The sequence below is a fragment of the Sciurus vulgaris genome (genome assembly GCF_902686455.1).
Source record: "Sciurus vulgaris genome assembly, chromosome: 5".
Taxonomy (NCBI): domain Eukaryota; kingdom Metazoa; phylum Chordata; class Mammalia; order Rodentia; family Sciuridae; genus Sciurus; species Sciurus vulgaris.
Genome location: NC_136465.1, coordinates 35,989,524 through 36,016,041, shown reverse-complemented (window position 1 = coordinate 36,016,041; position 26,518 = coordinate 35,989,524). Strand labels below are relative to the sequence as shown.

The window sequence follows — 26,518 nt, the reverse complement described above, 5'->3', positions numbered from 1 at the left end:
AGGTGGTGAAACTTTTAAGAGGTGGAGCCTAGTGGAAGGATGTTAGGTCACTGAGTGTATTCCTTTGGAGGGCACACTGAGACCCTGACCCCTTCTTCACTTTCTTTGGGCTTCCTGATAGCTTTGAATGAGATGAGCAGCTTTGTGTTCCCTGCCATGATGTTTTACCTTTCCACAGGCCCCCAGAAAAATGGAGCCAAGAGACCATGAACTCAAACTTCTGAAAGTGTTGAGTCAAAGTAAGTCTTTCCTCCTTTGAAGTTGGTATTTTGTTGAAGCAACATAAAGCTGACTAACATATGGGTTGGACAGTAGATGTCCCAAAAGTTTTCCCTGAAAGTCTGCATACTTCTAAGGAAGGCTTGGACAACTGTAATCCACAGGAATTTGTACCTAGTTTTGCAGTTGTTTAATGTATTTGATGGTAGTTGGTAAAACATTTCATGTTTTGTGTTAAGTAATTTTGGCTTTGGGTGCCTATCCCAGCAAGAAATGGAAAGAGTTTGGGATAATTTTAGGAATTTGGGAGAGAAAATGAGAAAGGACTCATTGGCTTTTCTGATCTCCACCTATGTAAGCAGGTGATCTTGGTTACTGCCTTTGCCATTTAGTGACCAAGGCTCTTATCAATGATTTACTCCTTGGTTCATTTAAACGTTTCAGCCACATTATGATCACCACTATCAACTTGAAGGTCTGGGTATTCATATTTCCATTACCTGTCCCTTTAATGTGCTTAAATTGGGAAAACTGTTCCAGTCTATTCCTTTCCCATGTTGGAGCGTAAAATATCTGCCAGGTGTCAGGATTTGTTCCCAGAGACATATGTGCAGACTCTGTGCTCTCTAGGCAAATAAATATCAAATGACCAACTGTAGAGTGGAATGGTTGGCACTGAGGGAGCTTATCATGTTAACAGGCATTGTCCATGGTCTCTTCCAAGTCTCTTCCAAGGAGAGAAGACAACTGGGTTTGAAAGAGCAGACTGGCCAGGAGGGTCCTGGCTGGAAGCATCCCAGATTTGGGAGGCTGCCTTAAATGCTGCACTGTGATTTGAACCTGAAGCTGGTTGTCAGGAAGGGCAGTCTATGTACAGGCCACTTGGAATTAGATGAGCTGGCTCACATGGAGGGGGTTTGGTGTTGACTGTGGAGCACAGCTGGTGAAGAACAGGGTTTTGTGAGGTGAGCACAGCAATGACGTGCATGTGGTATTTTTATATGACAAAGGTTACTCTGTGTAACTTCTGAAACATGTAAGGGTGAAGGCAGCAACTGTTGAGGGTTGAGTTTGTAGCAGGGGCTGTGTAATTGGCTTTGAGACTTGAGACGTAAAGGAACTCAAAATTACGTTATTTTCTAGTGCTAAAGTCTGTCTCAAAGGCAAATAAAACTTCTCATGAATATGCTCTTCAGTGGATTATATTTCTTAAGAACAGAATTATGGGAGACCACCCTTCCGCTTTTCTTCCTTTTTCATTTCCTCTTGACCCTCGTCAATATCCCAAGCCACACGTTGTACAGTTTAGCATTTTGCACATGTGTAACTAACTCCAATTCTCCATTTCTGGTATTGTGCATAGTTCTTAGGAATGGGAAAAAGCCTAAGTGGCAATGCTTATCTGTTATATATAGGAGAAAAGAGAGATGCCACAAAGTATCTGAAAGCATGGCTTTCTAAGAAAATAACCTCTTTTGGTTAATAATGCATAAATAGGACCAGCATGCTTTTTATGGTTCTGTTGAAGTTCTGCCAGGAACAATGCAAAACTGACAGCTTTAACTGTGCTAATGTAAGGCTCTTTCTTAAATGAAAGAGCCAGCACAGAAATTATTTACAAATGACTTACAAGCTCAAGGTCTAATTTGTGAATGTTGTCAATGTACAAGCTTGGCAGGTGGATAGTATTAGTGCTTGTTTGTTTACAGCATAAATCACTTAAAAGGGTCTCGGATAGTGGAACTTAACTAAGGAGAAACTACTTTGCTAATGCAGAAATTCATCACTGCTGTACCACTATGACTGCCATATTGATACTTAGAATAATAAATGGAACTCATTCCTGTGTTGCTGTTCCCCGACCCTACCTCGTAGTGCTCAGGGTGATTGCTGGAAAATGCTAATCATCCCTCACTATTTGGAGCCACGTTGTGCAGACGTACCTTTTCTAAGTATGTGTAACTCCATGTTTTACCATCAGCAAAGACCCGAGATACAATCCTCCCCTGTCCGTCATAATCTACTTTTTCACTAGTGGTTCCTCTCTGGATGCTGGCGATTTGACCTGTGGATGAATAGGTGACGTTGACAGCCATCAGCTTGCTACTTGGCAGCCAGAGAGTTGGATGTCCTGATGTGTCGTATGCGATCCTCAGCAGAAATTTACGATGGTCGTCATAGATTTTTTCTGTCTTTGTTGTCCGATCAAAGTCAACTGAAAGGAGGTTTCTGCCATTAACCTGTTACCACACAAACAAGATGATAAAATAAATCATGTTATTCCAATACTAGTCACTTATTACTCTTCAGAGTCCCGGGTATTGTTTAAACACTATTTACAATGATTGATTCACTTTGTCAGTAAATTAATTTAGCAACTTCTTGGGTACAAGTGCCAGGCAGTAGATTAACTGTTCTTTTAAAAGGTTTTATTAAGCAGAAAGACAACCTGGCATTTGTTCAAAACCGTTTCAATTAAATTTTGTAAACTAAAGTAACTGATAAGAAAAGTAGCAAAATGTATTTGCTTTAAAGTTTTTTTCAGAAGATCTGAAGGTGATAAACATGACACCTATGTAAATTACTCAAAGATCCTCCCCTCAAAGACATTGGAAAATAATTGCATTAGTAAATTAATCATGGTTACATTAAATAAAACAGTGGTAAATGTGACTCTAACCCTTTGAACAGCAGTTAAGTAGAAGTTGGAACCCACATTACTATAAATTATTAATGAGTTTAAATAGCAGGAGGTTACAAACATGATCATTGCTTTTGGCCCAGCGCTGAAAAGTCACAATTTTTTTAGAATGCCTTTTTCTTTTGATAACATCTGGTTAACTGGCAGGGACTTCAGAGTCCTTCACTACCACACATCCACAGTCTGAATATCGCACTTAATATACAAATCCAGCACCATGTTGTTGCGATAGGGTCTCTGTGTGGCTGTGTGCCATGTCCACACTTTTTAGCTAAATCTGACTGTTACAGTCTGTGATCCAAGACATACACAAACCAGCATTCATTATTGCAATGGAAACGTGGTCCTGATTAAATTCTGCTTTACAAGTGGCTGACAGTGTTGGCAGACTGTGAACCCTGATGGGCAGAGACTGTGGTCTGTTCATCCTTTGGTCTTCCAGGCTTTTGTGGGGCTGTGGCTTATATGTACTAAAGTGCTTACTGTTGATTATTAAAAATCAAATGGAAAGGCTTAATTTTACATGACTGCGCTCTAATGAGGACCTTCAAAATCGACAGCTCCAGTTGATCAGTTTTATATATATAAAAATACGTGTGTGTGTGTGTGTGTGTGGTTTGTGCCCCTTAAAACATGGGTCGAAATTTTGTTGCCAATGCATTGGTGCTAAGAGATGAGGCCTTGAAGAGGGGTCAATGTCCTTCTCAAGGGACTGAATTGGTTTTCACAGGAATAGATTAATTCTCTTGAAAACAAGTTGTTTTAAAACATTAACTCCTTTGTCTCTTCCAAGCATACCCATTTGCTCTTCCACTTTCTGCCATGAAACTCTCACCAGAAGCTGAGTGGATCCTGGAGTCATGTTCTTAAGACTTTCAGAACCAGGAGCCAAAATAAATTTCTTTCCTTTATAAATTACCCAATCTTAGGTATTCTGTTATAGAAACAGAAAACAGACTAAGACATTACATAAAACTGTTACACACACACACACACACAGAGCTCACATCAGTAGCTATATGTAAATATATGTATATTTGTATAAAACTTGTGATAAAACTACTTCTTGCATTCTACAATTGACATTAAACATGTCCCATGCAAAAATACTCAAGCTTAACCTGTCTAATTAGCTGTTCAAGGGGAGTACTGTGAAGTCCAGGGATAGGTAACAGTCTAGCTACAAAGAAATGAGGCTGGTGGAGGAGGAACCTTCAAAGAGATGTTTAATAAAAAATGAGAAAGGGTAGAGCCCTGGATGGAAATTAGGACGATCTTAATTTTTTCAGTTCTAGTCTTTTAGCTCCAGCTCATATGGAAACAAAAATAACAACCCCACAGCACTACATCACAGCAGAAATTGTGTGTATTAGGATTATTATAGTGTGTGTGCATGGGTCTTGTGGGGAGGAACCCAGGAATCAAAAAGCCTGATCTCCATCCTGATCTGGATGGGGACTAGGGGTAGCTTGCCTTTTGGGCTTTTAACCCTTCTGAATCTATTTTGTCCATCTGTAAATAAAGAGATTGGACAAGATCCCTAAGGCTCTGCTTCACAGTGATTTTTATTGGATTCTGACCAGTCGGCTGGAGGCTTTCTGAGTGTGTATTAGTTGCTGCTGCCTTATGTGAATTTTGTGAAGCTTTACCAGTTTCAGTTTGCAGAACAGTGTACTTTGGATAGAAGCCGCTAGCTAATGTTACAAATACCTTTTCTAAAGTCTGTAGGAAGATCTGATGTCAAATTAACTTGATAACTGGCAGAATCAAGTATTTCATCTTGTATTTGTCCTATATTTTTGATGCCTGAAGAAGAGGTTTCACAGAATTTAAATAGTTTTACTAGGGCTCTTGGGTTTCTCAGACTGTGTTTTAAGATACCCAAACCACAATGTTCAGGTTTGCCTTTCTTTCTCTCTTCCTTAGGATGTTCCGACTACAAGTGACCAGGAAAGACTATAATTTCCAAGGACAATGCTGCCCACATTATTGTCCCATCTGTGTGTATTTTACTTTGCATTCATCTTAATTTGTATTTCAATCCTTTACTGCTTTTCTTAACCCTCCTTTATCTCTGCAATATCTCCTCTGGTTAGATTATAAGAGATCATGTGTACAGATCTGATATGATGGTTGCTATAGGGAAAAGAGCAAAAAGCCAGGTCTGGAACCCAACTATGCACTACCTCTACCTGTGACTGGCTTGATTTGCTCCTTAGGTTTGGCTACATGACACCTCCAGATGAAAATCAAACGATAAGCATCAGAGAGAGTTGCCACTCCACACCACACCAAATGTCACCATGAGGAAGCATCTGGAAACATTGTGAGACCAAACAGGGGGAGCAGATGTTTTAATTTTTCTTTTTATCCAGACAAACATTGTATGCAATGCCTTTCTTGTATTCTCAAACTGAAGTAATTGAGTTTGTGTTGGGAATGTTTTTTCCAACACAAGCCAAGGTCTTAACCATGCTTAGTTTCCAGATACGATCTGCTGTTATTCAATTTGTACAGTTCCAAAAGATACTAACAGATTTCCTGTTTTTCTCTCTCTTCCCCAAAAGATATTCTGACTTTCTTCTTTGGGTATTATAAACAAAGTGCAGCAGTCAGTGGACACATCTATTCTAGGACACAGTCCTGCTTTATTCCAGTTTTTAGAAATTATGACATGCCAATCTTCTTGTAGTTTTATTTTACAGTCATAAAGCCCAGTATTAGTCTATCCAGTGGACTTTTAATAAGTATTTTAAATTATTATAAAAATATCACATTGAATAATTAATCTAAAGTTGGAAAACCTTATATCAGATCATTATGATATGCGCAGCCATCTAAAAAATGTTGTGTATGGATAAAAAAATTATATAAATTCCTTTGTGTTGTATTATATTTTTCTCTTAAGCATGAAAAATCTCTATTTTAAAAGTCTCATCCAGCATGATTGCACCTAATTGCACATCCCTTTGATATTGGGAGGGGGGGCAGTATAATTTTCCCTCTGGAATGCTTGAAAAACTATCATAATGACATTAAATAATTTTCACAAAGAGAGGTGCCATTGCAATCAGGTTACACTAACCTATCCAAAATGTGGAGGGTAGGGAGGTAGGGCTGGCTTGTTACACAGCACACTTGGTGACAATATTAAGCCTCCCCTCATCCCTGTTGTAGCATCAACTTGCTACAGATTGTTCTATGTCTCTGTACCCATGATAATGCTAATTGCATGTGCTTCCTACTGGAAGCCAGGCCACTCAGTTAAAATATCACACCAATTCGACAAGTGGAGTAAGATTTAAACATACTCCATATTTATGTATGACTTCAAACACACAATTTTGGCTTTCAAATTCTGAGAATTTCTTTTTAAAAATAATTCACTCAAATTTTCCTTTAAGCATCTGATTTCTGGGCATGTTTAGGAGATGAATTTTACTATTAAAATGCCATAACTATTCTTTGTAGTTGATTGATGACTGTTTCTGAAGTCCAGCCCTGATAAAAATTAAAGGAATATTGGTTGGGCATGGTGGCGCATGCCTGAGCTGAGGCAGGAGGATTGCCAAGTTCAAAGCCAGCCTCAGCAACTTAGCAAGGTCCTAAGCAACTTAGTGAGACCCTGTCTCTAAATAAAAAATAAAAAGGGCTGGGAATGTGGCTCAGTGGTTAAGTGCCCGTGGTGGGTTCAATTCTCCCCCCTCTAATAAAAGAAATATTTGCCAATTACTATAAGACAAAGATAAGAACTACGACACATGTCTCTATATTTAACTTTAGCTGCCAATAAGCAAGCTGTGGAATTGTCTTTATTAGGCTGTTTTCCTGCATCTCCGTCATAATTTCATGTGGTTATTATTTCCTAGTGTACTTACCCCCTTTCCCTAACATACTGTTTCACAGAAAATGCTTTTCATGTTGCTATTTTCTTATGTTTCCTTTTCTAATTCTTGTCTTTTAAAGAAACTTTTTCATCCATTTTACACACACACACTTTTATATAGTGATCTATCTATTTATCTATTACATTCAGTGTTAGGTTTGCTTGGAGTAGTCAAACATCTGTAAGTGTGTGCTGTTCATATAGCTCCCCTCTTAGGAAGATCTGGAGGCAATGAAACAGATAACCTGTACTGTGAGGCTGGCTCTCCTCATTCTTCATTCGCTGACTAAATATTTGAGTATCCATCAAGTGTCAGGCACATAGCTGAATTTAGGTCAAAAACTCGAAAATGTAAAGAATGTTCTGCTAGGAAATAATGAGAGGTAGGAGGAGAGACACTGTGGGTCTCAGGAAGGGGTGGGTGCCAATGGCTCCCAGGGCTGATTCATGTTGCCTGTGTCCACAGGTCCCCTCATTCTCTCTCCTCTCCCTATTTTGGAAGGCTCTCCAGCTTCAGTCCCCAAGCTGGCTTTTCATATCACCGTTTTCCCGCTAGATTTCCTCCCCTGGAATCCACAGATTAGCTGTCAGAGCTGGCACATCCAATCTTATCTTGAAAGTGAGAAGCCCTCCTTTGTGATCCTGGCATTGTCTCTAGGAGAGCAATCACATGCACCAGCTGGAACTCTCCTTTCAGTGTGGCTAAGCAGGCCATTTTAAATAGTATATTTTCCCAAATGTCTTGTGGAGGCATTATGCTTCTGCTATTTAGAAAAAAAAAATGAACACCCATGCCTCTGTGCCTTAGTCCCTTCCTTCCTTTAAAGAGGTGTTTTCTTTATTTTGAATTAGAGACTTTAAACGGGGCTTCCTTTCTCTTCCTAATTTCTTTCATGCCACTTATAAAGTAGGAGGGGACACACTGAGATATAACTTGTCTCAAATCCTAGCAGGCAGTATGTCATGTGGTCGGCTTGTGCACAAAGTATTTCCCATTCTTCCTTCTTTCCACTGATGTGGAAAATGCTTTTCATATTGCTATTTTCTTATGTTTCCTTTTCAGCAAGTTCAATGCCTCTTTTCTAGTCCACTCTTTTGTGGGTAGGAGGGATCGATGTTTGCAAATGTGGTTGAGAGTCTTGGGTTGGGGTTAAGAACTATATGACTGTGCCTCTTATTTTCTAAGTACTTTCACATTGTCTCGTTTACTTCTTGCAACAATTGTGTGAAATAGAGGCAGCACAGGGGAAATTATATTTACCTGTATATATCTACAGATATCATATATAGATTGTAATATTGTGATATTATCTAGATACTAATAATATAATCTCTCATAACCTAGATATCATGAAATACAAAAGGAAACTAAGGTTTGGAGATGTTATGACTTCCCCCCAAGGTTTACTAGTAGAACATGTAGTTTTGAATTCTAGTTAGGTGCTCTGTTTCCTCTCCTGCATAGGATGAGGACAGCACAGATACGAACAGTACCTCTGTGTCATCTGAGGAAGTCCTACAATGGGTGTGCCTCTATGTGTGTGTATTATCCCTGCTTCAGGGACAACTGAGTAAGAGAAAGCCTGTGAATCAGCTTTCAGTTTGCCATGGTCAAGGCAGCAAAGGCCCAGGGTGAAGCAGTGAGTGGCAGCAGCTGATGAAGATGCAGGCAGCCACTGCTTCCTGGGTGCAGCAGAGGAAAAGGCAGGAGCTGAGTTTTGACAATAGACCATGAGTGCAATCAGAAGGAAGTGTGGAGCTCGCTTTCCTGTCCATCACTTTAACTTCTACCCTAAACTTGATTTTCCCTCTTGTGTATTACTGAGTTTCCTTCTCAGTCCTCTCACTGATAGGCTCCCACGAGGTTCCAGAGACCATACATGTGGGGTCCCAAACACCTGTCTTACCATTGAAGTGGAATCAGAATATGACCCAAGTGTTGGCTATAGTCTGTTTTCAATTCACTGATTCTTTTTTACTTCTTTTCTATTTTTTGGAAATAGCTAGAAGCAATATTTAGACTCTGATTTTTTTATCCTGAAGGGTTGCCAAGGTAAATAATGTTAGCATGTTGGGATAATAATTTAGCCACTTTTGGTGCAGAAAAAAAGGACATTAATGGTATACTCCAAGTTTTGTTCTTGCTCCTTGAGTTGAAGTAATTTTTTTAAATGGCAAGGGAAATCATGTTAGGAAGAATTATCTACATTATCTGATAAACTAAAATTTGTTTGCTAATATAAAGAATGAATCAGGTTCAGTTTATTGTGGCTGAAGGTGATTTCTTGCAACCTATGTTTCAGTATTTAATCTATGTTGTCTTTACCAAATAGCTATCATAAATCACAGTTTACCTTCTAGATATATTTGGCCCATAATATGAGAGTGATTAAAAAAAAAAAACCTAACAAGTAAGTGCAGGGAACATTTTGCAAAGCTGAATTATATGAGCATAATGAGAAATATCACATTTCTCATAAAAAGTAATATAAGTTGGGGTTTTCCACTGACAGTGAAGAGACAGCTAGGTTTTGAGGTTGGCAGTCTTATTATGTGTCCAAGTTGTCTCAATATACATATTCAATATGGTCTACCTGTCAATATACATACTCATGACTGGGAAAACTTCCAGTATTTAAGCCAGTCCTTACTGATGACCATCTCCACACTAAAGCCATCATTCCTGAGTAGGTGAAGGAAAAACCTAAGATTATTAAGATAGTATTGGTAAAACAAGAATTGATTTGACATCAGGCTATTCAGGATTATGCCATATGCAATTTCCTGATTTCCCAAGGAGAAATTGACTTTGAATCATTTAAAATTTTCTTGAAGTAGCTTTACTATGAGCAATCTTAATGATGTGGTGTCTGTCTATAACTTGTGTTCTGAGGCAGACTTTCAACTCCCCACCCTGAGTGTGCCCCTCACTCAATGTTGGAGGACTAGGATAACAGGAGGTCCATCCTGCGCTTGTGGGTCAGGCCATCTCCACAGTACAGAGGTCTGAGTAGCCTCCTCCAACTCTCCAGTAATAACTTACCCTAAGCTTTCGACCAAAAACATTAACTTTTCCTTGGGCTTGCTCTTTTCGGAATCTCCATTCCACCAAATTCTGGCCATTCTCACCAGGAAGAGTCATGTTTCTTTTGGCCACTGTTGGGTTAGCGGTGCCAGCCAGAACATGCGGCTCTGTCTGGTAGTGTGAATCCAGACCACTGGCGTAGATGATCCTAAGGGAGCCATCATAGCCAATCTGGTAGCTGTTTCTTAACTGATCTAAAGAACAAGAAGTAGAAAACAAACGATTTGATATGGGTTGAACACCTGTCTGCTGTACATTCAGAAGCGATATTAATTTCTAAAACTTTGACTTATTAAAAAAAAAAGGAGCACATAATTATGTTCTTATGGACAGTAACAAAACAGCTTTGGTTTCTAGTATTTCATGCTGTCAAAGGTACAGATACATACTAACGGTGAACCAGGAATATTTAAGGTCCTGATCTAGCAGATTTCTCTTCTAATTTGTCTGACAGACAGGTAGCTAATAGTTTGTAAAGAGCCAAGTATGAGGTCTCTCAGGGGGCTGGTATGACCACTTCCAAGGCTTAGAAGAGTCTTCTCCCCTACACCCATCCCTTTATCTTTTATCACAGACCTTCTGAAAGAATTAGTATCTATACCTTGCATCCCCAAAGATAAAGTGATATTTTCCCTGAAACTGACTTCTAAAAAAGGATCCACCAATATTTTAAATTAAAAAATCCTCTCATAATGTAGGCCACTGCCTCAATTAAAATTTTGAAGTACTATAGGACCATTTGGGAAGGAAATGAATTCAGGCAATACTACATTTAGATGATTATAGAGTTTACCAAAGAAAAAGGCAAAAAAAAAAAAAAGTCAAGTTTAACCAGATTTAGTAATTATTCTGAGTCATGATCTCACAACTGCAAATGTCACAGTCTACAGCCTTTTTCCAAGATGAGTTAAAAAAAAAAAAAAACTATGACAGGAAGTTCCATTACAGGGAGGGTGGATATAATGTATATGCCTATACACTGGGTGAAAAAAACCAGGAAATTTGGACATTACAAAAATGGGTACTTGGGATTTGGGACAAAATTTCCATCATATTATGGATTTAAATACCACATTATAGTGCAGTCATAAAACTCTGCCCTTCAAACTGCTGTACCAAAATGGCAGAGGTAGAATGCACTTTGGGCAACTATTAGGTGTCTCTAAAAATGATCTGATGCCACATATAAAGAGTTGAGATTAAGTTATTTTATTAAATAGGAATGAAAAAATACATTATTTTCAGGTTAGCATATTCTTGTGTATTATGTAATTTTAATATGTATATATAACTGCACAAATATTACACGCAGGTGCTAGATTACTCCGTCAGTGTCTCCACAGGTTTATATTTTCATCTCCCCCTTTCTGTTTTATCTTAGAAAATAAGGGCTGCCACAATCTGTTTGGGTGCTAGTGGTATTTAAAAATTATCAGTTAAAATTACGCTTTCGTGTTTACCTTGGACCATGGTGTAGAAAGAATCAATCGAGGACAAATTTGAAGTGATGCTGACATCTTCTTCTCGGCTGGATGATTCGATGTCCACTGTGATAGCCTTGTCCATGTCCCCATGAAGGTTTGTGACCACTCCAGTTGGAAATGTGACATTTGTCAGACGACCTTCACTGTCATAGCTAAATAAAAGAGGTATTGACTTGGAGTTAAACAAGAAACTGCAGGTTCTTCTTACTTAGAAGGTGCAGCAGTATGAGCTGCACAAATTTGGAAGAATATTTGTCTTTGTGCATGAGCTATGCAGAGTGAGGACTTCAAACATGCTTTGAAGTAATCAAAAGCCTGTTTAACATAGGGAAACCTCACCGGTGAGAGCAAGAGTAAACAGAATAGCTCTCCATCTCAGCATATTATTCTTTGAAGTGTGACCAAAATCCTTCTGCACATCTAATTTGCTGTTTCAAAGGGAACATGTTTGCTGATATTAAATTCCTTAGTATTCCTCCATATTTTTTATAAGTAGATTCAATTTACTGTTATATCTGTTTTTAAGGTTTTATCAACTTATATATGTCTTCTATGACAGTGTAACATGCATATATATGTATGTATATGTGACTTGTTCAAATAGCATATTTACATACACATATGTATTTGCACATGCAAATATTATTTCAGTCTCAAGACATCTTCAACAAATTAATAAAAGCCTTGATAAAGACTTTTCCCCCTGTGGTGTTGGGGATGGAACCCGCTGTAGATGCTAGGTAAGTCCTCTACCATTGAGCTATGTCCCAGCCCTAAAGGCTTTGTTATTTCTCAATGATATACTTCATAATCATGAACTGGGATTTGAATGGTGATAGTAGGTTATCAGTATAACCTGTCTTGTTTACACTGATATTTTAAGAATGGGTGGCATCTCCAATGATGATTTGTTGTGTTTACTGAACTGAGATGCAGTATTTCCTGACATTTAATAATTACTTGATATTTTATTATAAACCTACTCTTATTGGCATATAAATGAGAACTTATTGTTTAAATAATAAGATGTATTTTAAAAGCTGCCCTTTGTTCATAAACATACATTATAGATATAGCATTTGACGAATGAACAGGATTTTGTGAGTTTTCTATTTGTGGCAGCACTGGAGAAAATTTAAAAAATGTCCACATTATCAAAATAAAGAGAAACAAGTGCAAAACTCACAGTAAAACACCTGGACAGTTCCTGAGGACAATAATACACTTCAGGTTGGATTTCAGATTGATACTAAGGCTACTTCACTAATGAACGGATCTAAGTGAAATTGAGCCTTGAACTGTGTACCACTTAAAATATGCTCTTAAAACAAAACTAGTAGAGAATGGATGTCATTAAAGGCCAGTGACCAAGGAAGGGAAATGGTGGAAGAGAAATCATAATAATAGGTATAAATACGGAGCAATATGAGAGTAAGGGATAAAAAAAGTATGTTAATGATATTTTCAGATAAAAAGGTAGAGAATTTTAAAATAAAAGGGTAGACAGTAAATATTTTCTTTGAAAAATGTGGTTAGTAGTTATAAGAAGGAAAAGATTTCAGCAAAGGCAATGTCATGGTTGAGAGAGGAAGGAAGAAAGAAGGAAGGAAAGAGACTGAGGTCTGTTTGGTGCCTGGTGCTGAGCTGATCCCGTTAATTCAGAGGGGACAGTATCAGTGAGATCATGGGTTTGACTGACAGGGTCTGACAACATGCTCCACCAGTGGCAGGAACAGGCACTCAGGAGGGAGAAGAAAGAGATGGAGAAAGAGAGAAAGCAAATCCCCATTAAGAGTAATAATCATTGTTTGGACACACAAAAGGCAGAGCTGAGGAAACAAAGCAGACACACTTCCCTCCCCACCAACCCAAGTGCCCTGAGCAGATTAAGACATAAATGAAAGAAATCCAACACAGTTTGTTGCTGGCATTGCTTTTTGGAAGAAATCATTGCTCTGGAAGAAACAAGGATGCACAGGTTTATTTACACAGCAGAGCAGAGTCATGGAATTATTGACAAAAAAAAGTTTAATCTTAAAATTGGTATTGCCAAGCATGGTGGCACACACCTGTAATCCCAGTGGCTCTGGAGGCTGAAGCAGGAGGATTGGGAGTTCAAAGCCAGCCTCAGCCAAAGCAAGGTGCTAAGCAACTCAGTGAGACCCTGTCTCTAAATGAAATATGAAATAGGGCTGGGGATGTGGCTCAGTGTTCGAGTGCTCCAGAGTTCTATCCCTGGTACTCAAAAAAGAAAAAAAAAAAATTGGTATAATTCCTGCATCACATGATAAACATATTATTTGGTTTAAAAAAGTAATGCCCCTTTGATTCCTCCTATAGAGAAGATTGTTCTGTACTGTACTACTGAACCCCCACCCCATTTTACAGAAGGAAAAACGAAAATATGATGTGGGTAGATGGCCTGATCAGGCTCTCATTGTATCTCATGACTGGGCCATCATTGGAATTGTTATGTACTTGACCCCAGGCCCATTAGCACTTCTGTAAATCACAAGTGCCTGATTTAAAGTTGAGAACTCTACTTTATATATATGATACTACCCGCCAGCAGCTTGCTGATTCATTCTTGCTGCTGCCACTGACCTGCCCTTTGGATGGTTTATATTTTCTAGCCCCATTCAATCTCAAGCAGAAGCGTCACCTTTCTCCTGCAGAAAGCGTTTCTCCAACCTTTGACTTGGTGCTTTCATTGGCTTACCACTCATTCCATTTCCTGCTGGGCAGGCATTTTGTATCACAGGATGCTGAGCACACGGAGATACAGCCCAGGATGCTGAGCATTCAGACTATAACCTATTAGCCTTTGGTTCTTTGGGAAATGAAAACACAAGTAACCTTCTGCAGGTAGTACAGTCAGAATGACACAGGGATAAGCAGACAATCTAGTGGCCTAGCTTAACAGTTTAGCCCTGGAGGATCTGATTCTGTGCCTTCCAAGGAGTGGCTGGATCTGAGTTAAGGCATGAATAAGGAGGAAGGGAGTGTTTGTACAAGGAACATCAGGAAAGGTGCAGTGGTGTGAGGGACATAAGGGCTTCTTCCTAACTAGTCACCTGACAAATTCAGGTGCCCCGGTAGTGTGAATACAAAGAGAATAAGAAGTGTGATTGGGGAAAGAAGTCACATATGCTGACAGACATGCATCCCCACTGGAGGAGCAAAGGAAGAGCCCAAGCAAGATGAGCCTGGGTCGGGCCTGGAATCAGATGCGGGATGCAGAGAGGCAGATCTGGCATGGGAGGGCAAACAGCAGCGGGCAAGGATTTGGAACAACAGAGCTGTAAGGACCAGCAAGACAGCAGGCAGTGTGTAGGAGAGCCACTGGGGACAGAGAGGGTTCTCATGAAGAAAGTGTGTAGAGGGAGGCCTCAAGGTGTTAGGGATTATGGAGTGCCGACAAAGATTTTAAAGGTAAGCAAGGTTTTAAAAAGGTCAATGTGATGGCGGTGCTGAAGAAGCCCAAGGTCAGGGTGACAGGTCAGACAGTGAGCTGTTCCCAGATTTGGGGATTATATAAAACAAGAAATCAGGGATGAGGATGAATACAGAGTTTTTAAATAAAAAAAAATGACCATCTATTACTCCCACCTTTAATAAAGGAAGGCTATTTAATCACATTGAAGATGGAGAGGACCTAATTTCAGGGTGAGGGATAGTTCTTTAAAAGGAGAAGAGTGTAAGGGTGAAAAGGTGTGATACTCTTTCCTTAGCTGTCACAAGGATTATGGCTGACACTCTGAAACAAAAGGTTAGTATGAGAAAAGTATAATGGATTTATTTAATTTAAGTTTTACAAGATGCAGGAACCTTCAAAAATGAAGATCTAGGGAGAACTGTTTTTATGTTTGTCTCTGTGAAGAATAGGCAGCAGACAGACATGTGACTGGACAAAACAGGTGTGACCCAAAGGAGACCAACCGGGGCACAGGGGACCCAGCAGTGCTTCCCTATGTAGCATCATTATTCCAACCCACCCTGCCCCTGGGTATGGGGCTGAGCTTTACGGAAGGAGGGTCTCAAGGTAGATCAGAGTGACCTTTCTACATTTCATGTGGAGAGAAACTCTAGCTTGTAACCATCTTTGGGAAAGAAGAATTCAAATGTCTACAACCTGCTAATGGGGAGACAGGAAAGGAAGGTGGGAGAAGGTCCCAGAGAACCTCTTGCTTCTCAAGTTTTTCCAGTCTCCTTCAGTTCAAAGGACTCAGTGTGCTAAAGCACTACTTTGGGGTATTATGTTATGACCCCTAACAAAAGCTTCATGAAAAAAATTCTCCATATCATTATTTCATTTTAGTGAGGATCAGTGAACTGTTTTCACAGCTTAGCATCTATGGGAATAGAAATGAAAACAAGATGGATGAGAGACAAAATGACCAGAAGACTCTGGATAAGGGACAGAAAATAAGTTGTCAAAGGTGATTTTCAGGTACTTCCGGAAATGGCAGGCTAACTCTTCTTTACCTCAACAAAAGGAGAAGAATGATGTACCAGCAAAGACCAGCTGTCCTCTGGAATACTTTGACCTTAGGTAGTGAAAGAGACCTTTCCATCAAATACATATGCTGCTGGCCATGTTCTCTGCTTATGTGCAACTTTGTGGCTCAATTAATGTTTGTTGCTTGGCCTTAGTGGTGAACTAGCCCTGCCCAGCTTGTATATTAGAGATGTAGTTTTCTTTTATTAGCTTTTTGAATTTACAATGTAATAGGCTCTAGGGAATTTGAATAGAACATCAACTTTGTGTTGTCCATTCTGCCCATCTAGCCTTAGCCTCACAGCTCCAAAAGCATCACACAGCACATTCTTTGCTGCTCCCGATTGAACCCTCTTCACAAAGGACTCTCTGGAAAAGACAGTCTCCCTCAGGCTCCTGATGACCTTCCGCTCTTTCCCTGCTAGAATGCCCTGATTTGATGGTTATCTATTTGTTTGTCTCAAATTTTGATTGCATTTGTGCCTAAACTTGCTGTTTTAGCCTTTGTGGCTTATTTAAAAATCTCCTTTTAAGTTTCCTAAGTAGTAGGATCATCGACCAATGTCCCAGAGCTGTAGCCTCAGTCATTCTCAGTTGAAAATGTTGTATTTATCCTGACATGAAATTTTCTCTCTCTCCTTACAGACATGAAATTCCCAACTCTTCCTTTTGCCTTCATAATACCTGTCAGATATTTATCTTTTCATCCCCACAGTGCCCTATACCTTTACAACTGGTCTACCTGCCTCTCTCCACACATACTGATACTAAATTAATCTTTGGAAGCACCATAATTATAATACTTCTCTGCTTAAACATCTTCAATAGATCCTCAACTGGGAGAAAAACTGACTTAGACTGTTACCAATGCTAAGGTGATGTTGCAAATTTATTCAAGTGGAAAGAATTTGCAGCTCCAGAAAACTTACAACTTGGCCATAAGATTATTTATTGTCTTTGGTGCTTCCCCACAGAATGGCTTCTTTCATCAAATGCACATTTAAAAAAATGATCTTCTGCTTTGAGAGAAATATATGTAAATCAGAGTAGGACTTTAGAAAAGCAAATAGGCCAGAGTAGAGAAGCAACTGTAACTTGAGAGGTGGGGCTGCTTGGAGGAGTGATTTGTTCTTCGTCTTTTCACTGATGGTCAGGTAAACATGTGAACAAAATTAAAAACCTTCAAGTAGAAAACCAGAAAATAAGGGCATCCTGCCAGGGAAAGAATAGAAGGTCATCAGGTGCCTGACCCTGAACTGGTCTGTCTCAGAGATGGGACCAACATATGTGTGTACGCACATAACCTTGGCAGTGCTGTCCCTCAGCTCTCCATCCTCTTCACTTGTAAAAGAGCAAATAACAGCCAGCTAATTGTGTGTCTTGCCACCTCCCTGCTTTCTCCACTCAGAAATAGCCCTGTTGGTAAGGCAGCAGATGTTGGTTTGGGTGCCTTCTGTAGGTCTCTGCGTGGGATAAATGTTCAGGTTTAGCGATAATTATTCCTTCCTCATCTTCCTAGGGCCATCCCAGGATAGCCTGCTCTGAGCGCTGATTTCAGACTTGAATCCATGAAAGCCTTACCTAGCTCCTCTCACTATCCCCCATATATGGAGGGAGAATCTTTTCTTTCATCTAACCAAGTTCCTTAGGTTCAAATTTCCTTTTGTGGTTTAACAGCCAACAACAACAACAAAAATCCCCTCAATGTGGCCACATGCTATGGTGATGCTTTTTCCACTAGGCTAATTTGCAACAACTTCCTATCTGTCATTGTGGTAAAGTGGAACAAAACTACTAACCCTAAGGGAACAACAACAACAAAAAAAGTATGTATAAATCATTCCCCGATAGTGATGAAGGACATGTGTACAGACAGCAAAAACAGAACAGAAACTGATTTAAAACTGCCAGGGGAGGGCTGATTTAAATTCTTATAATAATATTGTGATTTGTAACACTAATATCACAAGATTCTACATTAAGCATTCTTGAAACAATTATCACATGGATAAATCAGAATTTCTTTAAACTCAGTAGCAATGTTGCCAGCAAGAAAAACTCAAAAACTGAATTCTGGATTTAAAAAAGTGCAAAATGCTTCCATAACCAAGGCAAGTAGAATAATTGACAGTCTCTAAGCTCATGGGGTCACCTGATACACAGCTGACTATCACCTACATTGTACCAAAATGACCGGAAGAGTGCAAAATAAGAAAGACAAAAGAAAGTATTATTTTCCATGATTTTTGTCTCAAGGCTGAGAGAATTTTGATGGGAGAGGGTGAGAATTGAATGGGGGAGGGTGAGTAACACCAATTTAAATTTCTTTGCTGCTGCTGTATTTCATTAGGAGGTCTCACTGATGGGGCAGATTCTGACCTGTGCTTTGCTCCAGGAAACCAGAAAGGGCAGCAGTCTGCAGTCAAGCTGCGACTCTCTTTCTCTCTTTTCCCAAACACCCCAGATAACATGAATTCAGAGAAGAACAGACAGGGGCAGATCTTTTCTCTTTCATCTCAGGTCCAGCCCTTCAGAACATTGAGTTCAGGAATAGAAGGTCCCAGAAATGATACTTTTTCTGAGGATCAAATTCAAGAAAAGTGACTCAATGCTTTTTCCTTATATAGTCATTACCAGCTTAGGGAGAACTGACAAAGTGATAGTACTCAGCTCTGAAACTTGCAGCCTTGAAGCCAAGGAATTTAAGTCAGGGCATCCAGAATTAGTTCTCTTAGGGGTCAAGAGACCCTGGATCAGCCATGATTAAGAGAAGAACTGTATTTAAACTGGCCTTTTTGGGGTTGGGGTAGTGGAAGGGTGCTATATATTGAACCCAGAGCCTCCTGCATGGTAGGCAAGCACTGTACCACTGAGCTATCTCCTCAGTACCCTTTACAAATTGTTTACTGAATGAGGAACAGGAAGGCACACATAAGTGGGACCCATTTTAATGATTTAGATAGCAAATCTTGGAATTACAATTGATGGCAGGAAGAATTTTTGCTCCACAGAACAAAACTGTGTATGCTCCTGGATTTATTCCATGGATTCTATATGTGCTCAGAGACTAAACTCATCCTTCTCTTGTTTACCTCTTTGTAATCTAACAGGTACTTGTTTAACCATACACAGATCCAAACCCAGGTCATGGTTTGTGATGAGTGAGAAGTGTGGACTGGGAGACTCAGTAAACTGGAAAGATTTTTATCAAGTATATATCCTCATTTGGAAAGAAAAAAATTGTTTGTTTTTATAAACCAACATAACGCATAAGATACCAGGTTCAACAGATATGAAATATGTATAACTTTTAGCCAAGGAAATTTGCTAACTTTTGGTAAATGGATGATCTTTGGGGTGATCTTTCACAGGAGCCTAAGAGAAGCTGGAGAGAAATGGCAGAATCATGGTTTTTTTCAGAATAGGAAGAAAGTTTTGATTAATAAGAAGCTCTTCATTTTATACTTGAGACTATGAATGTCCAGAGTGGTGCTATGGCTTGCCCAAAGTCACACAGTTGGGACTGACAAAATCAGAATGGGAACCCAGGTTTTTAGTTGAAGTCCAGAACCTTTTCTAATCAACCTATACTGTTTCGCAGAGAAAAAAGTGGAGGTGGGGTATAGAAAACAGAAAGACAGGAAGGTAGAAAACATGGGAGGTGCTGTTAGGTACCAGGGGAGGCAGACTTTGAATGTTTCAAAAAATGAGAGACACAGTATTTCATAGCAGAAAGCAGACCCTAAAGTATTAACATGACCACTATAATTATTAGGTCATAGGAAACTTCTATAAATTCATTATTAACACATTTTTTCCACTCTATAACCAAATCTTTTATATTCTTTTTTTTGGTATTATTTCATTCACATTCATAACTTCAGTCTTCTCAACAACTGTCACATCCACATCTCTAGAACTGACTTCTCCTCTAAGTTTTCCTCAGACATTTTAGACTACAGGGGAACCTCAAATTTGTAATTTCCAAACCTGAACTCATCTGTTGTCTACAGACCTGCTTCTTTCTGGTGCTTCCCCAGTCACTTCATCACCTAAATTGGGAAAACGGGCTCATCAGAGATCCTCTTTCTGCTTCTCATCCTGCATTCTCTCATTACTCTATCTCCTCTTGTGCATCCTCAGTACCCAGCCCAGGCTCAGGGGAAGAGCAATGTTAACTATATTTCCCATCTCCTAATTTTTCTTTTTCCCCCTTCTCTTCCAACCTTCTACTTTTCTACCTTAAACTGTCTTTATAAGGTCACCAGACTGAACCATGTTGCTTCCCTGTTAAACTCTTTTATTGAGTCCCAAATACCCAGGATGGAAGATGCACCAGATGCTCCAATCCCCCAGCACATCAGTGTAAGCCTTGCTCAAGCAGAAGTTCCAACTCCCTCTAACTCCTTCTCTAGTCTCATCTTGGTATGTCCCCACACGTGTTCCATGCTCTTGTGTGAAGCTACTCTTTTTCTAAATGCAGCTGTGCTCTGATTACTGAGCAAAGATTTTTCTCTGGCCTGGGACACTATGCTGCTTCTTACTAACCTTTATGCACACCTTCCAAGATAGAGCTAAAAATGACCTCCTCTAGGAAGTGTTTCTTGTCTTTTCCCTGTTCCCAGTCTGATTTGGGCAAGTCTCCTCTGTACCTGCACAATGAATTGAATAACTGCTTTTCACATACCATTCTTATAATTATTTACCTATTTGTCTCCCCAATGCACTCTGGGATCTTTGAATGAAGCAAACATATCTTTTAGCTTTGAATCCTCCAGTACCTATGGCCAGTACTTGACACATGATACATGTATATCGAATGAAAGAGTGTACAGGTGAATACATGATATTAGTGGATAAAGAGGAAATTCCAGAAGGACTTGGAATAATGTGTTCCAAGTCCTAAAGGAAAAAAAAAAATCAATCAAGATTGCTAGGACCATAAAAACTGTCTTTCAGAAAAGGCAAGCCGACAAGCATATAAGCAGAAGCTTCCAAGATAAGCAGAAATGAAAAGGGTTTATGTATGCCACTAAGCTGGCACTACAGAAAATACCTAAAGGAATATTACACATAGAAGAATTAAAAAACGAACTCCAGAGCTCACAAACAGACAAATCTCATTTGAAGAGTAGCTATGAAAATGAGAAACAGAATCATGTTAAACAGCAGAAATAAATCAAAATGGCAGAAATTAATAAATATCTCTCTATCATAACATTGAAGGCAAATGGTCTTGACTGTTTGATTAAGAGACATAGGATGGCAGAGTAGATTAAAAAACAAGACCAAGCCATATGTTGCTTGAAAGAGATTCACCTTACAGGCAAAGACAGTTGTAGGCTGAAAGTGAAAGGAGAGAAACTGATACGCCATGCAAATGGAGCCTGAAAACAAGCAGAAGTAGCTACTCTTATACCCACCAAAGCTGACTTCAAGACAAAATTAATCAGAAGAGACAAAGAAATGTACAATTACACAAATGGTATGCCTCTACTTCATGTACAGAGAAACAAGTTGTACCCCATTTGTTTACAATAAAAAAAATAAGAGACAAAGAAGGTCACTTCATACTGGTAAAGGAAATGATCCAACAAGAAAATATAATGATAATTAATATTTATTCCCCAAATGTTGGTGTGCCTAATTACATAAAAGAGACACTAGGTAAATTAGAGACTCAGACCCCTGTATATTAATACTGAGTGATTTCAGTATACCTCTCTCACCGATAGGCCATACAGATGTAAACTGAGTAAAGTCTATTCAGATCTTTAAAAATTATAAATCAAATGTACATTCAGAGAATATTTCATCTAGGCCAAATACATTTTCTTCTCAGCTGCTCATGAAAACTTCTCCAAAATAGATCATATTTTAGGTCACAAAGTAACTCTTAGAAAATATAAAAATGCTGATATAATTCCTTACATCTTATCTGATGGTAATGGAATGAAATTAGAAATCAATGCCAAAAAACCCTACATAAACTATATAAACACATGGAGGTTGAACACCACACTTCTGAATGATGAATGGGTGATAGAAGAAATCAGGGGAGAAATTAAAAAATTCTTAGAAGCAAACAAGAATAGTGTTATAACATAGCAGAATCTCTGGAACACTATGAAGGTGGTTCTATGAGGAAAGTTTATACCTATGAGTTCGTACTTAAGAAAATCAGAAAGATCTCAAACAAAACCTAATGATGTATCTGAAGGTCCTTGAAAAACAAGAACAAATCAATTGCAAATCAGTAGAAGGAAAGAAATGATTAAGATCAGAGCCAAACTCAATGAAACTGAGAATTATGAAAAAAGTACAAAGGATTAATGAAATGAACAGCTGCTTCTTTGAAAAGATAATCCCTTAGCTAAAATAACAAAAAGAAAAAGAAAAAAGGTCCAAATTAATAAAATTATAGAACAAAAAAGGAGAAACCACTACAAACATCACAGAAACATAGAGGATTATTAGGGACTATATTGAAAAGTTTTATTAAAATAAATTGGAAAACCTAGAAGAAATGGATATACTTATAGACACATAGGACCCACCAAAATTGAATCAAGAGGAGTCCGAAAACCTAAGAGGACCAAATAGACCAGTAACTAGCAATGAGATTGAATTAATAATAGAAAGTCCTCCAACAAAGAAAAGTCCAAGATGAGATGGATTCTCTGCTGAATTATAACAGACCATTAAAGAAGAAGGGATGCCAATGCTCCTCAAGTTATTTCATGAAATAGAAAGGAATGGAACACTTACAAATTCATCTTATGCAGTAAGTATCACACTCATACCAAAACCAGATAAGGACACATTAAGAAAAGAAAACTATAGAGCAATATCCCTGATGAACTTAGATGGAAAAATACTTAATAAAATATTAGCAAATTGTGTTAAACAACATCTTAAGAAGATTGTACATCATGACCAAGTTGGTATTATTCCATAGATGCAAGTATGGTTTAATATAAATTTTACACAAAAAACATAATTCATAACATAAGTAAAATCAAAGACAAAAATCAGTCATCTCAATAGATGCAGAGAAAATCTTTCACAAAACTCAGCACTCTTCATGATAAAAACACTGAAGAAACTAGGAATAGAAGGAACTTATCTCAACATCATAAAGGCTACATATGACAAACTCAAAGCCAACATTATAGTGAATGGGGAAAACAGAAAGCATTTCTTCTAAAATCTGGAACAAGACAAGGATATTCATTTTTTTTCAACACAGTACTAGCAGTTATAGCCAAAACAAATAGGCAAGAGAAGAAAATAAAAGGGGAAAAAATAGGAAAGGAAGAAATCAAATTATCACTGTTTGCATATGATATTATTCTATAATTTGAAAATCCAAAAAGTTTCACCAAAAGATTGCTAGAGCTAATAAACAAATTCAGCAAAGTAGCAGGTTACAAAATCAATACCTTTCTTATACACCAAAAATGAATCTGATGAGAAAGAAATCAGGAAAACAATCCCATTCACACAAGCATCAAAGAAAGTAAAATACCTTGGAATAAATCTGACCATGGAGGTAAAAGGTCTCCACAATGAAAACTATACAACACTGAAGAAGACTCAAGAAGATGCAAAGACATCCTATGTTCATGGATAGGCAGAATTAACATTTTAAAAATGGCCTATACTACCAAAAGCAATATACATATTCAATGTAATCCCCATTAAAATACCAATGATATTCTCTACAGAACTAGAAAAACAGTCCTAAAATTCATTTGGAAGAAAAAAAGACCCAGAAAAGCAAAAGCAATCCTAAGTCAAAATGCTGGAGGCATCACAATACCTGACTTCAAATTATACTACAGAGCTACAATAACAGAAACCGTATAAAAACAGACAAAGACCAGTGGACTAGGATGGAAGACACAGAGACAAATCCATACAAATATTGTCATCTGATGCTTGAAAAAAATGCCCAAAACATACAAACATAAATTGCAGAAAAGACAACCTTTTAAACAAATGGTCCTGGGGAAATAGGTTATCTATATGTAAAAGAATGAGACTAGACCCTGATCTCTCACTCTGCACAGAAATCAATTCAAAGTGGATCAAAGACCTAGGAATTAGACCAGAAACTATGCAACTCCTATAAGAAGACAGGGTCAATACTCCAAATAAAGGTGCAGGCAAAGACTTTCTCAATAGGACCCCTAAAACTAAGAAAATAATGCCAAGAGTTAACAAATTATTTATAGCAACAAATGAAAAAGCTTCTGTGCAGTAAAGGAAACAAGAATATGAAGAGAGAACCAATAGAATGGAAGAAAATCTTTGCTAGCTACTCTTCTGACACAGGATTAATATCCAAAATATGTAACAAACTCAGTCTTAACACCAAAACAAGAAGAAACTCAATTAATAAATGGATGAAAGAATTAAACAGATAAGTGTCAAAAGAAAAAATATAAATGACCAACACATATATGAAAAAATGATCAATATCATTAACAAATAGGGAAATGCAAATCAAAACTACATTTAAGTTTCATTTCACTCCAGTTAGAATGGCAGCCATAAAGAATGGGCTGGAGAGGATGCAAGAGGAATACTTTTACATTGTTGGTGGGACTGCAAATTAGTACAATCACTATGGAAATCAGTATGGAGGTTCCTGAAAGACTAGGAATGGAACCACAAATTGACCCAGTTATATATACCTTCATATTTATCCTAAAGAATTAAAGTCAGCATATCACACTGATACATGCATGTTTATATCAGCACAATTCACAATAGCCAAATGATGGAACCAGGGTAGATGACTGTCAATGGATGATGAATAAAGAAAATGTGATATATCTACACAATGGAGTTTTATTCAGCCATAGAAGAGAATGAAATCATGTTACTTGCTAGAAAATGGATTGATTGAGAACATTATATTAAGCAAAATAAGCCAAACTCAGAAAGTCAAGGGTTGTAAATTTCCTCTCACAAGTGGCAGCTAAAAAAGGAAAAAGAAACGAAAGGTGTGTGTATGTGGAAATCTCATGAAAATCAAAGGAGATCAGTAGAGTGGAGGAAAGGGAAGGGGCAGGGGAGGAGAGAGGAAGAGGGGAAATACTGGGGAATGATATTGGCCAAATTACATCATCATATTGTGTGCATGTATGAATATGGAACAATGAATCCCACAGGTGTACAACTATAACATACCGATAAAATATGAAAGTAAATAATGTTAAAAATTGAATATTAAATTAATAAGGTATAAATGAACTGATCTTTAATTGAACATGTATATAGCAAGTGATGAGAAACTACTGGGCATAATCTTTCTCCTGAGCTCTCAACTGTAAATCAGCACTGCATAAAATCATTCTGATCTTTCTTTAGATTGTAAAGGTTTAAGGTTCAGTCATTCTAAATATTTCTTGGCTTCTCTAGGAATAGTTTAATGCATTTACATACTCAACCATCTTGTTCCTCCACATTATAACATTTGTGCAATCTTTCTTTTATTTTTATTCTAATGGATATATTTTGAAAAACATTTTCTGTGAGTGAAGTACTTTCTTCTAGTTTCAGAAGACCCCCTTCCTCCTTTTTTTCCCCTAGAATTTGAAACAGAATGTCTTTCTTCCACTGATGCTTGATTTACATTCATTAAGTGCTTATACTAATTGACTACTTCCTTTAAATAGACTAGTTTTTGGCCTTTGTTTTTTATACATTTTTTTAAAAAATTAAAAGACCTAGAGATGGGAAAAATGTTAATTTATATCAGACTTACACTCTGAACATACAAAAACTTGTTTTAGGCAGACTTGCAAAGTGGTATTTCTGTCTTTTTTTTTTTTTTTGGTACCAGGGACTGAACTCAGGGCACCTGAGCACTGAGCCACATCCCCAGCCCTATTTTGTATTTTATTTAGAGACAGGGTCTCACTGAGTTGCTTAGCACCTTGCTTTTGCTGAGGCTGGCTTTGAACTCTCCATCATCCTGTCTCAACTTCCCGAGCTTTTGGGATTACAGGCGTATGCCACTGCGCCTGGTATTTCTTTACATCAATATATCTCAGATAATTTTTTGGGGGGTATCTCATTTTCAGAACTACAGATTGACTAAACTTTGGGAAATTAAGACTTTGGAAGTGTGTGAGTGGATGGGTTTATGGGAGGTAGTAGTGGTGATGGCTGGAGGGCTGCTAAGGGAGGAGTCAGAGTGACTTGAAGCATGTGGACAGTGCCCCCAGCAATTCTATCTCCTTTCTGACTGCCTTCCCCAGCTGGGAGGTAATCCGGAAGGGAAGCACGGTGTCCACACTAGGTTGGCATTTGCCCACTCCAGACATTCAGAAATCACTCCCGGACCTGGAAATCTAGGAAAGGGCTTTCTTTGTGTGGAACACCGCAGGGAGGCAGAGGAGTTAGGGTAGTAGGAGTGAGAGCTGCTGGAGTTGGCCAGGTCACCTTGCTCTATTATGTGCATGTATTTTGCTATCCTAGGAATGAGCTGGAGATGTTGGAAAATGCCCAACTGTCAGTGTTTAGTTCTGTGATCATTAAAAAAAAAAAAGTTCTCTTGCGCTTGTGCTGATTGTCATTGTGTGGATTTCTTGCTTTCTTCTCAATTATTAAAGTGGCTAATGTATACGACTTA

General features: G+C 38.4%; 1 protein-coding gene across 13 annotated transcripts in view; it reads right to left on the bottom strand.

Moving 5' to 3' along the window:
- TENM3 (teneurin transmembrane protein 3) overlaps positions 1-26,518 on the bottom strand; it is a 1,088,270-nt gene that overhangs the window by 9,437 nt on the left and 1,052,315 nt on the right. For all 13 annotated transcript variants that reach the window (XM_079141831.1, XM_079141840.1, XM_079141843.1 and 10 more), the window contains 3 exons: positions 11,352-11,527; positions 9,850-10,085; positions 2,163-2,459 (listed from right to left, as the gene is read on the bottom strand). In XM_079141831.1, coding sequence (XP_078997957.1) covers positions 2,163-2,459; positions 9,850-10,085; positions 11,352-11,527 — 709 coding nt within the window. The remainder of the gene's footprint in view (positions 1-2,162; positions 2,460-9,849; positions 10,086-11,351; positions 11,528-26,518) is intronic.